The sequence below is a fragment of the Neodiprion virginianus genome, chromosome 1 (assembly GCF_021901495.1).
Source record: "Neodiprion virginianus isolate iyNeoVirg1 chromosome 1, iyNeoVirg1.1, whole genome shotgun sequence".
NCBI classification, from domain to species: domain Eukaryota; kingdom Metazoa; phylum Arthropoda; class Insecta; order Hymenoptera; family Diprionidae; genus Neodiprion; species Neodiprion virginianus.
Genome location: NC_060877.1, coordinates 37,032,283 through 37,045,574, shown reverse-complemented (window position 1 = coordinate 37,045,574; position 13,292 = coordinate 37,032,283). Strand labels below are relative to the sequence as shown.

General features: G+C 41.0%; 3 protein-coding genes across 20 annotated transcripts in view; all 3 read left to right on the top strand.

Annotated features, from left to right (window-relative positions):
• LOC124310057 (tubulin monoglutamylase TTLL4-like) overlaps nucleotides 1–13,292 on the top strand; it is a 197,804-nt gene that overhangs the window by 78,100 nt on the left and 106,412 nt on the right. The gene's annotated exons all lie outside the window — the stretch shown is intronic.
• On the top strand, nucleotides 1,305–6,248 carry LOC124310062 (uncharacterized). Its single transcript, XM_046773633.1, has 3 exons — nucleotides 1,305–1,517; nucleotides 3,792–3,975; nucleotides 4,810–6,248. Exon 3 carries the CDS (start codon nucleotides 4,828–4,830, stop codon nucleotides 6,208–6,210), a length of 1,383 nt encoding a protein of 460 aa, XP_046629589.1. The 5' UTR covers nucleotides 1,305–1,517; nucleotides 3,792–3,975; nucleotides 4,810–4,827; the 3' UTR covers nucleotides 6,211–6,248.
• LOC124310061 (uncharacterized) lies at nucleotides 7,988–13,111 on the top strand. Its single transcript, XM_046773632.1, has 2 exons — nucleotides 7,988–8,217; nucleotides 11,404–13,111. The coding sequence occupies exon 2, from the start codon at nucleotides 11,422–11,424 to the stop codon at nucleotides 12,820–12,822; it is 1,401 nt and encodes a 466-aa protein (XP_046629588.1). The 5' UTR covers nucleotides 7,988–8,217; nucleotides 11,404–11,421; the 3' UTR covers nucleotides 12,823–13,111.

The window sequence follows — 13,292 nt, the reverse complement described above, 5'->3', positions numbered from 1 at the left end:
AACACAGAAATAGAATTAATCCAATTGATTTTTGCGGTTATCTTGTTGTCTCTTTTCTTGATGTTTGAAATTTGGTGCTTGCAACCAGCCTCACTTCAGAAAACCTGCAGTGATTAAATGCAAAGATTTTCTCGAGCTGTGAAAATAAATACACATTCATTCGTTACACGCTCGTTCATTCAAAAATTGTTATATTTATATGATAATCAGCAGCAAGTCAACAAAATTTGTTGAAAAACGGTTTCCCCAGATTCCGACGATTTGCTTTGATATAATGTACCTACATCTACCTACAGGGTTCGATTGATAATGGATAGTTTGAATTATATTCGAAATTTATAATGAAATTTAGCCACCTTGTCAAGTAAACCTTGATTTTTCAATACGTTGTAACATTTCAGGATTACTTTTGTAGAATTACGCATTTTAAGGTTTATCCTCTCTCTCGGTGCACTGAAAGAATCTTAAACCGCAATATTGGCATTTCGTGTAACATCAAATTGTTCGATTAAACAACATAAAAAATTTTGACCTCGCACATTTTTCCACTATCTATCTCTAAATTTTATTTTTATAGCTTCAGCTCCGATGTTAACTTCTCCTGTATATATTTGATTCTACCTAGTAATTAGCACGTTATTTACATTGAAATGTGCTCGAATGGAATTGTTCGTTGATTTATTATCGAGCATCGTCTTATTCTGGTTTTCATACTCTTAATTTATAATGCTTATAACGATATGATTAAGGAGTCTCCGTATTATTGAAATTCAATTTTTTTCTAATTTATACCGAAGGTTCTTCTTTTGCGTGCATTAATGCTCAAAATATCACTTTTTAAGTATTCGATGTTTGCTTTTGGCATGATACGATGAGGGCGATGATGTTGAACAACTAACGATATCTCTAAAAGATAAGACTCGCGCTGTAAATATTTGAGACTTCGAAATGCGGTGGTAATTGCATCGTATAATATGCATCGTAATCTGGCATTTGGAATCCACGTTTCAGACGGATCCCTGAATCTTGGACTGAACCCAGAATTAGCATTTTCGAGATAAATAATTATGGTACATTACCGAAAATAGTGCCAGAACGGTAGTCGCGAAGTAGATTTTAGGAAATAAAACGGAAAACGTGAAAATTCCAAGTCCCGAAATTTATATCATTTTATCTTTGGAAAAATCGAAGAATCTGTTAAATGAAAGGAATAAGAAAGTGATGTTTCGCAACGATAAATACTGAGTCGTTAACGACGGAGAATTTCCTTCGATGGTGGTGAGCATTTAAAATTTAACTAACGATTCGTGACATTGGATTACGATGTGAAGGTTAACAAGACCGTCTCATTATTTAGGCAATTACCGGGCAGCCAGTTTGGATTCTGATTGTTGTTAACGGATAATACCTCGACTATGGAAACCTATTTAAAATTCTAACGTAACGGCATTTCAGTTTTCACCTTTCGTTAAGAAATTTTCACATCATTAAGAGGCTTATCAAGTAGGTAATTGAACGTAAGTCTTCTTAAACAAATTTCTTTTACTTCTTTCCTTTTGTTTAGTAATATTTAGTCGTGACTTGTATACGTCACTGCGTTCAATTAATATATTTTATTTTCCTGATGCCTTTCTGGGCTTCCCTTCCCAGCCGAAAAGTAAAATTTGTTTTCGACTTTATTGACCTACGCCACCGATAAACTCTACGTATAATTTCAAGATAAGGTCAAAGTGTAATCAAACAACATGGCTAAAATAAGCATTCACAACATTTGTCGGAAAGTCTGACAATAACACATTCTATCTCAAAATCGAAAGCAGAACAACGAATAATATACTTCGAAGTAATTTTTCAGGGGATCTCGTTATCGCTTTTAAATTATGCGTCGGCAGACAATGACAAATTTCCGGCTATACGTGCAAATTTCGTATCGTTATCTACCCAATTATAACAAATTTAGATAGTCTCACGTGTTTTGTTCGAACACTTATCGAATATGAGTCGCTGGAAACTTTCGGAATTTCGGGGAATTGCTTGCCCTGGCCCAATCCGCTTAAGCTGTGCGCGTGTGTGTGTGTAGTGTTTAGTACATTGCACCAGCTGTGCATGAGAGCGCGTGCGCAGCGAACAAGCGTCATGGAAAATTCGTCGTCGCAGTGCCGAGGCGAAAAGTTAGTGCCGGCGCCATTTTGTACCGCCGAATTTTCGCGGAGTGAAAAACCAGTTCACAGAGTTTAACCAACAACGGAGTTACAATCGACGTATTCGCGGGGCTGTTTTGTTGCGGGTGAAATGTAAGTGCCGCAAATTGTTGAACAATCGAAACGTGCTGTCCCAGCGTTTCAGCGGCAGCCACGTTCACGTTGTTTTGTGTCAATACGTGTGTCAGCTGTCAACGAAATATTTTGTAATCGTTTCTACCGTTACGTTCGATTAAACTCCGATCTGCCGATGCTGTTCTACCCGTATGAATTTTGAACCAGCAATTATCTCGACGCAAAATATTCGAAAATTATTTTCTCGCATTTGAGGATTCATTCCACGAATTTTACTTGTCCGTGTGCACGTGTGGCAGTGTCAGAGGAATAAAGGACGACATTGCTATGGTTGACCGTTAACGGGAAGGGAAAGGTTCGTTGTAATTGTTAGCTATGAGAAATACCGGTCCTAGAGGGTTTATTATTGTTTGTGTAGCTTCAATTGCTTTCGTGGGAGGACCCTTTATGATGGCCCATAAAAAAAAAACCTACGACCATTTCACAAATTCTGTCTTTTGACTCAAACCCGTGCGTAATATTTTTATGCAAAATTGCGTATGAAAAAAGATTCAGAACTCGGTGCGACCACGAAAAAGATTTTTTTACCGTCAAGAACGAAATTTTGCACCGTAAATTCGAAACGCCGTGGTGGGTGATTATTGCTTAGCGCTCCCGATTTTTTTATGCGTATGAGAACTTATCATCTAAAAAATTACGCACGGGTTTGATAACATCTTCATTCGGTCAAAAGATAGAATTTGTGAAACGGTCGTAGATTTTTTTTTTTTTGGCCATCGTAGAGGGTCCTTCGCGAAAGCAAATCAAGGTACACGAAAAATCATGAACCCTCTAGGACCGGCATTTCTCATAGCTAGCAAGTGCTCCGAACCTTCTCCTTAAGCATAACGGGTTTCCGTTTTCTCTTGTTTGCCTTTCTTCTCAGTTTATTTCGCTAGGTTGGCAAGGCTTAAGCGGGTCTGATAAACCTTGACGCTTTCATCGTACGCTGTCATATTTAACTCGCAAACTCCCATGAAGACAATCGTTTCTTACATTGTAGTGGTAGTAAAGGTTCACTAGCTTTTCACTTCAGACGACGCGGAACCCGCATAAATTTCTCATGAAACTATTTGCAATCCCTTCGAAATTGTATTCGAATCAAAGTTTACCACTTGGGAAAATTTGCTTTTGATTTATTTAAATAACCCTATTGCCGTTACAGCCCACTAAAAGTATTTGTGAGACATTCGTAGTACCGTATTATGGTGATTTCATTTGGAAAATGAGCATAGGACCTATAGCGTATGACCTGCAGGCCTATAGCGTACGGGATATTGGTTTACCACCCAGGTATACGACCTTCGCACTATTTTTCGGGGATAGGTTCTAGCCGCTGTAACTGTTCTAGGCTTGACTACACCCGACGAAATCAGTCTGGTTCTGGTTGCCACACGGCATAGTTGTATCAAAAGTGCTAGAAAGTAAAATTAATATTCATTACACGGTAGTTTAATATTTCATATCAATTTATAGTACCAACAACCAGCCTCGACGAATATCTTCGAAACAATTTTACGCAACTTCCAAAGAGGATGTTGGCCTGCTTGTGGTTGTAGGAAAAGTGGGCTGCACTTTACTGAAAATTGTGGTGTGTACAATAGAAACAGTTGCCTGAATTTATCATCGATTACCAGGACAGAAAAATTGGACGCCAAAGGTGATATTTTACGGAAGGTTTTGCTTTTTTTAAACTAAAATTAATGCCTTATTTGAGAATTTTTACTGACAAAACTACACGCTCGATTAAATTCGAGTTTCGCGCATATATTTGTTATGTATTCAGGAACTTGTACAATGTTTTTCAATACTTTTTTTGCCGAAAGACGCCTGCTACGCGTTCTTGACCATGACGTCGCTCGGTCGCTGGTTGGCATGTCTTCGATCTGATCGACCGGATAATTTCATTGATAAAAATTCTTAAATCAGGCATTATTTTTAGCTTGGAAAAAGCAAATTAACCCTTAATAACAAAATAGCAATACTGTAAAAGTTACTTCCCATTTTTCATTTTCTTCAGTAATATTACACCCAGTATCCTTAACAAACTCTAACTACGGAATTTCTCTGTTACAAACGAAAAATAGAAAACAAATTTCATTGTAATTTTTCCGAGTGAAATTTTGTTGATTTTGAAAAAAAGCACATCCTCTCAGGTGGCAAACTTTACTTGTAGTTGAATTGCAAAGTGATGCGAACCTATTACGGTGCAACATCCGGGTGCACCATGAAAAACAAAATTATAAGCTGCGAAATAATTTCAAAAGTATCCGACGAAATCTATTCTCGCAATTCGCAAGAGAATTTGAACAAATGCATCAAATCTCACTATTGAAATGGGATACTGGGCATTATTTCTCAATTCTCCATCGTAACCCATTCAATTCAGCGAAACATTACCGACCGTTTTCAGTTAGTCCGAGCAGGTATTGCATATAAGCAAGTGCTTATCATTGGTACCAACCTCGTGACGTTTGAACTTTGGTGCTTACAGACAAACCGATTATCCGAGATGCCTAAACTCAAGCAACCAGCCTCGCTCGAGCAAATTACCTTCGACTTTTTGGTCGAGTACTTCGTGGATCTGTGCAATCGACTAAGCTGCAAAGGGGACGTGCCTCGACTTCGTCAAACCGTTGCGCTGATCAAAGAGTTCCTCTTCCCTTGGCTGCCGCCGAGTCGACGCCTGCTAGCAGAGTTTTGTGCGAAATTCGTGGAAAAGTTTCACGAACGTGAGAAAAAGTATCGCGGACCCCGGCCAGAAAGCCACGTTGCAGCGGCTCTGGAAATGATCATGGACGTAGATCTTACCGGACTCCGGTGTGGCTATCACACCATGCGTTGTATGGACGAACACGATGCCAGCAGAATCCGAGGCTTGGAGAAATTGGACATAACGATGCACGGGAATAAGGGCATGGGCAGTTTTCGCTTGCAGAACCTCACCGAATTGTATTGCCATTATCATTTCAACGACAGTTATCTCGCGATTGTGGGATCGCAATGCTTGAAGTTACGCCTATTGGACATCAGAAACTCCTCGCGTGTCACTGACGAAGGATTGCGCGCCTTACGTCCGTGCTCCGAATTACGCGTCTTTTATTTTTACGGTCACAAGGTTTCTGCCGCTGGCATAAACGAACTGTTGTCGTCGCACCAGAAGATCAAGGAGTTTAATGTTAATTATGATATATTGTCACGCCCGACGTCGCAAGTCTGTCCCGCGATGCAAAAATTTTGCTTTCAAACAACCTTCGTCGACGAAACGCATTTTCGTGCAGCCGCCGCGCTCTTTCCAAATTTGACTGATATTCAAATCGACTGTAAAGTCAATGGTGATCTGCGCGAATTGAGGGCCGTCAAGAATCTTACGGGACTTAACTTCTATTGCTGGAATGCCGTTTCCATGGAGAATCTTAGGCAACTCCTGGCGTTCGTTGGTGAAAATATTTTACACTTGAAGGTGATAACTGAATCATCTCGAACCTTCCTGTCGAAAACCGACTTGGAATACATATATAATATCTGCAAGAATATTCAAAGCTTGGAATTCGAATATAAACCACTTACCAGAATTGACACGTTAACGATACCGCCGTTTTCGAAATTGAAAACTTTGAAGATGAAAAAAGCTTGGAAGATTCACGACAGGTATGTGACGCTACAATTACAGCAAATGGTGGAGCTCGAGGTTCTGGAGGTTTATGGCTTTGGTTTAATGAATCAAACCGTTGAATCGATCATGTGTAATCACGTGAATTTTCCCAAGTTGAGAATAGTTCGAACCTCAAGCATTCATAACGATAATCTCATTCGTTTAAATCGAATAGCGAAAGAGAAAAACCTCGATTTTACAGTTCAAGCTGAAATTGGTGCCTTTTATAGTCAATTCTGAATGTAACAACGAATTGATTCAGGGATGTATGTGTAAATTAATCTATCTGTATAGCATGTTTATTACAAATAAACTGATTATAACACTTCCATTTAATATATTATTTTAAATAAATAAGGCCTCATTAATTAGTCAAATTAGCAAATAAGATCGGCTGACACATATTCGTTGTACATAAGACATAAGATCGTACTTCGGTCTTTCTGTCTGTCGAACCCTTTGACAATACGTGTTAAATCAGCAATGGTGTCCACAGATTGACTTCAGTCTTTTTTGCTGAGTATTTAAATTCATGTTTTAGTTCCATGTTATTCGCTCAGTAGAGCTAACATATAATTTTCGGGAACAGCCCGATGAACGTCTAGTCACGTCGTAGCTAACTAAGAGTCCATACAAACGAAGCTGAATGTAGCAGCCAAAAGTGTTAGATTTTTTGGAAAAAGAAAAATACAGCTCAGTTGTATTCTCATAACTTCATCAAAATTATTGGGGGTTCAAGGTATCTCACTAAATTTTTATTCTCGGTCCTCACTACCTTGTTCGAATGAACATTGGAACGTTTGACCGCCAATTATGGCTGCTAGCTTCAGTCTCGTTCTATACAAACGTCCATTTTCCTCCAGGTTTTTAATGTAACATTTATGGATAGTCGGGAGGTCCTAGTAAAATATAATAGGAACCATCCAATACCGGGGGCTTATTATTTATCATTGTATGTATGCGTGTAACCATCGGATAGTGAAGGTTTACAACTAATTATCCTTGTAATGACCATTCGACACCGGACGTTTATTTCTTATCCTGGTATATATGCGTGTGACCATCTGTAAGTATAGGTTCGTTATCACTAATCGTTGGGCAAGTATCCAATACCAAAGGTTTATTAATTTTCCTTGTTTATAACTATCCCATAGCGAAAGTGACGTTATTCCGCACACTTCGCTTTCTCAGGTACAACTGCAATTATGCTAATTCTTGAACGACCAACACACTTTCCCACGCCCAATAAATGTACACTTTTATATCCCGCCAACTTCCGGAATAATAAACGAATATTTACTTAAAATCACATGTAATTGTATGTCTTGCCCACCGATTCGTTACCTACGTTCATTTACGAGCCTAAAGTCTCCGAACAGCCCATGGTTTTACGCTAAAATCTATATACACTCAAGTTCCGTTCTTTGATTATTATTGCAGAAAGTAATTGGCGCCCAACATTAACGTAGAAATAAAGTGTACGTTGTTGGAGTCTCACATCACATTTGATGATTATTAAACTTTTTTTATAAATGCTTATTGAAACTGGTCTTATCTCGCAACACCTGTCTCAGAGCACGAAGTCGATTTATGCGAACTATAATTTTGCGGTAACTGAGATCGCGAAGAAAGAAGCGCTTGACACAAGTAAGCCTCTCGCACAGGAAAGCACGTGAGATAGGCCCAATACAACGCCGAATGTATCGTTTCCGAGCACGAGCAATCGCCTGTTGACCGCGAGCTGTGACCCCAGGAATTGACACACCGAGCGTGGTAATTCCTTGTCACCTTCTTCCCAAGCACAACATAAACCCACCCACGCTAATTTCCGAAAGCAAAAAAGCTCAGCCTCGCAAGATTTACTTCCACATATTTTCCCATACCATGCGCTTGGCTTCACAGTACGTAAATTATATACAATACGAAGGAAACGAAACCTTTCAAATGAAATCTGTTACGGATACTCAGGTCCACCTGTTACGCATACGCAAGATGCCGAAACTCAAAGCCGGCTTCGCTGCGGAAGTTGACTTTCGATATCGTGGTGATCCACTGCGCGAGTCGTTGTCACCATCTCGGAGTCCGAAGCGATTCAAACAAACTCCGTCGGAGCGTTGCTCTTGTATAAAATCAGCCATTTACTTGGCTCCCGCCGAGCCTTCACCAGCTTTCGAAGTTGCTTGGAAGATTTTTCGAAGAACTGAAAAACTGGCTGCAAGATAGCGGAATCGCATCGCATTCGATTCAGTAAGTTAGGATTCAGATTACAACTTAGATTTTATGTTGCTAGCTCTCAAACTCAGCGGAGTTAGTAGTAGATTAATTAAGATTATTTTCTTTCATGTAATTCCGCTTTTCAATTTTCTTAATTTACGAGAAACGATTTTTTTTTTCATGACTCCTTCTTAGTTAGATTGCCGTAGCGTTCTAATAACTCTTTGTTTTATGATTTCCCTGTGGTATTGCTAATACAGGCAGAATGTACCATCTTTGTTTTATTTTGTTAAATTAGCGCGTCGTTGACGAGTGTCTCTCTCTCTTTCTCTCTCTCTCTCTATCTCTCTCTCTCTACCCCCAAAGTGTCCATCCCCTATCCACAATATTGAGTAAGCCATGGCGTAACGAATAGACAGAGTACTTGTACTGTTCGATAAAAATCGGTGCAATGATGCACCTTGCGTCCAACTAAATTAATTACGATACAGTGAAACTTCTCTTCACGGACACCTCCCAATAACGGATTCGTCTTTACAACTGACAGTTACACAGACGTTAATATTGTACCGAATAACGGACACTCCTTAATAACGGACAATATTTTCAGTCCCGAAGATGTCCGCTACTGGGAAGTTTCAACGTACGTCCATCTGATCCAAGATCATAGCGGGTGCCAAATTGTTGCAAAGATTGTTTCGCGATCGTCTGGTTTTCCGGCTTGGCGGTCGTGTGATAAAACCAGGTTACAGCATGTATTAATTTTGATATCGAATGATCGGCTTGATTTTTTATACACTTACGACAAACAGTCTTCTGTCCTTGTTTATGTCCAATTTACCAATGCGAATATCTGCCGCGAAACACGAAAAGGCCTGAGTGAGAATATTTTCAGCTGGATAGGAAGAACACGCGAACAAATCTACATCTCTTAACTAACGGCCTAGCTAGAGCTCTAACACCAACATCCAGACAAGCGTCGTCACCTCCGAACAATTGTGTGCTTCCAGACGAGCGGGTAAATCGAGATGCCTAAACCGAAGCAGCCATCCTCGCTGAAGAGCATCAGCTTCGAGGCCATGGTCGCTCATTTTGTGGATCGCTGTGACCGGCTCAGCATCGATGGTGTTTCGCGCAGACTGCGCCGACAGATTTCTCTGATCAAACATCACCTGCATCCTCGCCTACTGTCGAACCTGTTCGCAGAGTTCTGCTCCGTATTCCTGGAGGAGTTTTACCGGGTCGGTTTCAACCGTTCCGAGCCTCGTCCAGACGGACACAACAGAGCCGTCCTGGAAGTGATGATGGACCTGGAAATTCCCGGACTCAAATGCGGCGGCGATATCCTGCGGTTTCTGGATCTCCGGGACTCCCACCGTTTTTGGGGACTCAGGAAACTGGATCTGGACGGGTTCTGGGACCACGGACCCAGGACGCTGGCCAAATTCCGGCTTCAAGATCTCGTGGAGCTTCGCTACCCGCGGAATTGCACCGACCTTGATCTCGAGGTCGTTGGACAGCGTTGTCCGAAGCTTCAGGTGCTGGACGTTGCTGGATCGGTAAAGGTTACCGACAGAGGACTTCGGGCGTTAAGTTCCTGCCCGGATCTCCGCGTTCTCGATCTTTACTGCTGTCGCGTGACCGACGACGGTGTCAACGAGCTGCTCTCGACGCATCGGAAAATCGAGGAGTTCAACGTTGGTAGATACAACATGCGCGATGAGAAAAGCTTCGACGTTTCGTCCCGCCCGATTTCCTTGGTTTGTCCGTCCGTCAGACGGTTCTCTCTGAAATCAACACCCGTCACTGACGACCGTCTGCAAGCCGTCGTCGCGCTCTTTCCCAATCTTACCCACATTCGAATCTGCTCCGAACTCTCGGGCGATATTTGCGCGCTGAAAGCTCTCAATCGACTTAGGGAGGTCAATTTTAATCACGGTCATCGGTGTCCGAGGATCGATGATCTCAAGCGGCTGATGAAAGTCGTTGGAGATAATATATTGGTGCTGAAGTTGAGCAACGCTGTTCCTGCTGCCTGCCTGACACGGGATGACCTAGATTTTTTTTACAAAACTTGCAACAATATCGAACACTTCGAATTTGATTATGAGCCACAAGTTCCAGTTGACAGATTGCTCTTCCCACCGTTTCGTAAATTGAAAACGCTGACGTGCTTCGCTATCACGCGACTTAACGACTTTCGCGCTGTGTTGGAATTCCGCGATATGCCCGAGTTGAAATTTCTCACGGTTCAGGGCTTTGATAACGCTTTGAAAATCGCTGAATCAGTTATGATCGATAACATTAAATTTCCCAATTTGAGGCTGGTTCGACCCTTTCGCGAACTTCACGATGACGTTATTCGCATAAATCAATTTGCAAAAGATAACAACCTCGATTTTTCACTAAAATAATTCACACGGTGAACGCGTTCGTGACCCAGTACTCCCGCTGTCCGTTAAAAAGTCTGTTACTTTGAAAAATAATTAGGCGTAGTTCAATTTTATTCGCGAAATGTTATATCATCTAAATCAAGTATAAAAATATGACCACATTTGCTTAGTGCAACTATTAGCGCAGTCCACAATGACAAGGAAATTATATTAAAACCAAGTCCGACGGCTGATAAAATTTACTGATTTTTGAATTCGGGAGTTATATAATATCAATGAAAATTATAATTATCGCCAAATGACAAATCAGAGAACGGTTACAAGGTACAGCTACAAGTAATTTAGAGCATGATGTATTTCAACAATAATCCATAGACTATCAAAAAAATTATTCAGTCTTATCGTTTGACTTTAGAATCTTCACCAATAGTTGACATTTGAGTAAAAAATCCTATCAGAGCATGGAATGGTTGAACAAGTTCAGTTCAACCAATTTCTTTCTCAAAGTTTCCATCATCATCCATGTAACAAACGAAAAAGTCATCTGTTCTCTCTCATCTGAATAACTTTTAACCACTCTCTGACAGTTTCAAAATTTGAAATCACATGCATTTATTACCACGAAAGCCAGACGATCTTGCAACAATTAACCAACCTCGCGCAGTAATTGAATTAGTGATCGATTGAATGCGCATGCGAATGTCTACCACAAGCAATGAAAAAAAAAAAAATACAAGTTTTGTCACCCGTTAACTACATTAAAAATGCAAAAACTTGGAGTTACTAGCGCTGTGTAGTTCATACTTTGGAATTTGTATGCTTGCAGGCGAAGTGATTCAATGAGATGCCGAGATTGAAAGAACCGACTCCTCTGCGGAAAGCAGCCTATGGGCGCCTGGTAACACATTTCGTAAATTACTTTGACCGATTAAGCATCAACTGCAGGTTAAGTGATGTACGCCGAAGCGTTGCTCAGATCAAAGGTTACGTGTATCCTTCCCTGCCACCGAGTCTATACAACGAGGTCTGCTCGGAATTCCTGCACAAATACCTCTGGATCCAGCGGGATCGATACGAAAATCGTCCCGGTTGCTACAACAGAGCTGCACTCGAAGTATTAATGGACATCGATATCGTCGGATTGCATTGTGGCGCCGAGATAATGAAGAACGTCGATCACGAAGACGCGCACAGGTTTCGAAGGCTGAGCATACTGAAGCTGGATCACCCGTGGACGAACGTCGGAACCAAGAACCTTGGAAACTTTGAGTTGCAAGATCTTACCGAGCTCCATTACTCCTATCTGTGCGTCGACCGTGACCTCGAGGTCATCGGAACGACCTGCCCAAAGTTGTTGCTTCTGGACATCGAGGGAGCCAAAAGCGTTACCGACAGAGGATTGAGAGCCCTTCGGTCCTGCTCCGAGTTGCGCATCCTTTCTATTGTCGGGTGCAAAGTGTCCGATAACGGGGTGAACCAATTGCTCAACGTTAACGAGAAAATTACCGAGTTCAACGTCGGGCTTCACACCTTTCCTCGGCAGAGGCGGACCTTCGACGTCTTATCTAGGCCCAGATCGTTGGTCTGTCCCTACATGAGGCGATTCTCCATAAAATCCGACTCGATTACGAACGCGCAACTGCTCGCTATCGTAGAGCTGTTCCCCAATTTGACTCATCTTCGGATCAACGGTGAAATCGAAGGCAATCTCAGCACGTTAAATCGGCTCAAGGAACTCGAGGAGCTCAATTTTGTCATCAGTAAATACGATTATTACTTGCCGATGGAGAATGTCAACGAGCTTTTGGCGAGCATTGGGAAAAATATCACCATGTTGAACTTGATGGAGCTGAAGCAAGAAGAATTGGACTTCTTATACAAACTCTGCGTGAATATTGAGTTCTTGACATTTTGCCGTGTGAAATATTTGTCCCCTAACTCGTTGATAGTACCTTCGTTTAAAAAACTGAAAACGTTGAAATATTCTTTTGCTTATTCCGGCCAGCAAATACTGGAATTTTCTAGAATGCCCAAACTTGAAGATCTTTATTTCTTTCCCATAACTAAACCTAACTATCATTTGATCCAAATGATCGCGGCACTTATGTTAGATGACGAAAAGTTTCCGAACTTGGAGTCCGTTTACGCTCCCGCAGTTGCTGACGGAGTCCGCGAATCCATAAATCAGCGTGCGGCGGAAAGAAACATTAATTTTTTTTTTCAACCTTCAACACCGTCGTACTAGATCGCACCTCCAACGTTATTCAAGATACATCTACGTTATTTTCTTTTCTTCTTTCAATCGACACCGTGCTATCGTATCGTTTGATGTAGGCGAACTCAACGAGTTGACAATCTCAACGTTAGAATATTCTTATAATTTCTTCGTTTGTCGTACAATTACACATTGACTACTGCGCACTATATATTTGAAGAAATATTTTCTTAAACGAGATTAACGCTAAAATGTACTATCATATACAAAATTGAACAATTACTTAATCCATGTATTAAAAATAAAACAATTTCACTCCCAACATGTGTCCCCGTCATTCGGTCGACAATTTATTCTCGACAACTCCCATCTTACGCAAAGGTCATAAAAACGAGCAGCAGGCTGGTCGCTATAAAGCATCGAAATCAAGCTAAAGTGAACGCTATTCTATTAAGTAAGTGAAAGTACACGCAAACTTGTTATCAGAGCAAACGTCGAAA

Bases quoted from the DNA above. Each gene is read 5' to 3' on its own strand.
- LOC124310062 (XM_046773633.1), top strand. From the start codon at position 4,828: ATGCCTAAACTCAAGCAACCAGCCTCGCTCGAGCAAATTACCTTCGAC.
- LOC124310061 (XM_046773632.1), top strand. From the start codon at position 11,422: ATGCCGAGATTGAAAGAACCGACTCCTCTGCGGAAAGCAGCCTATGGG.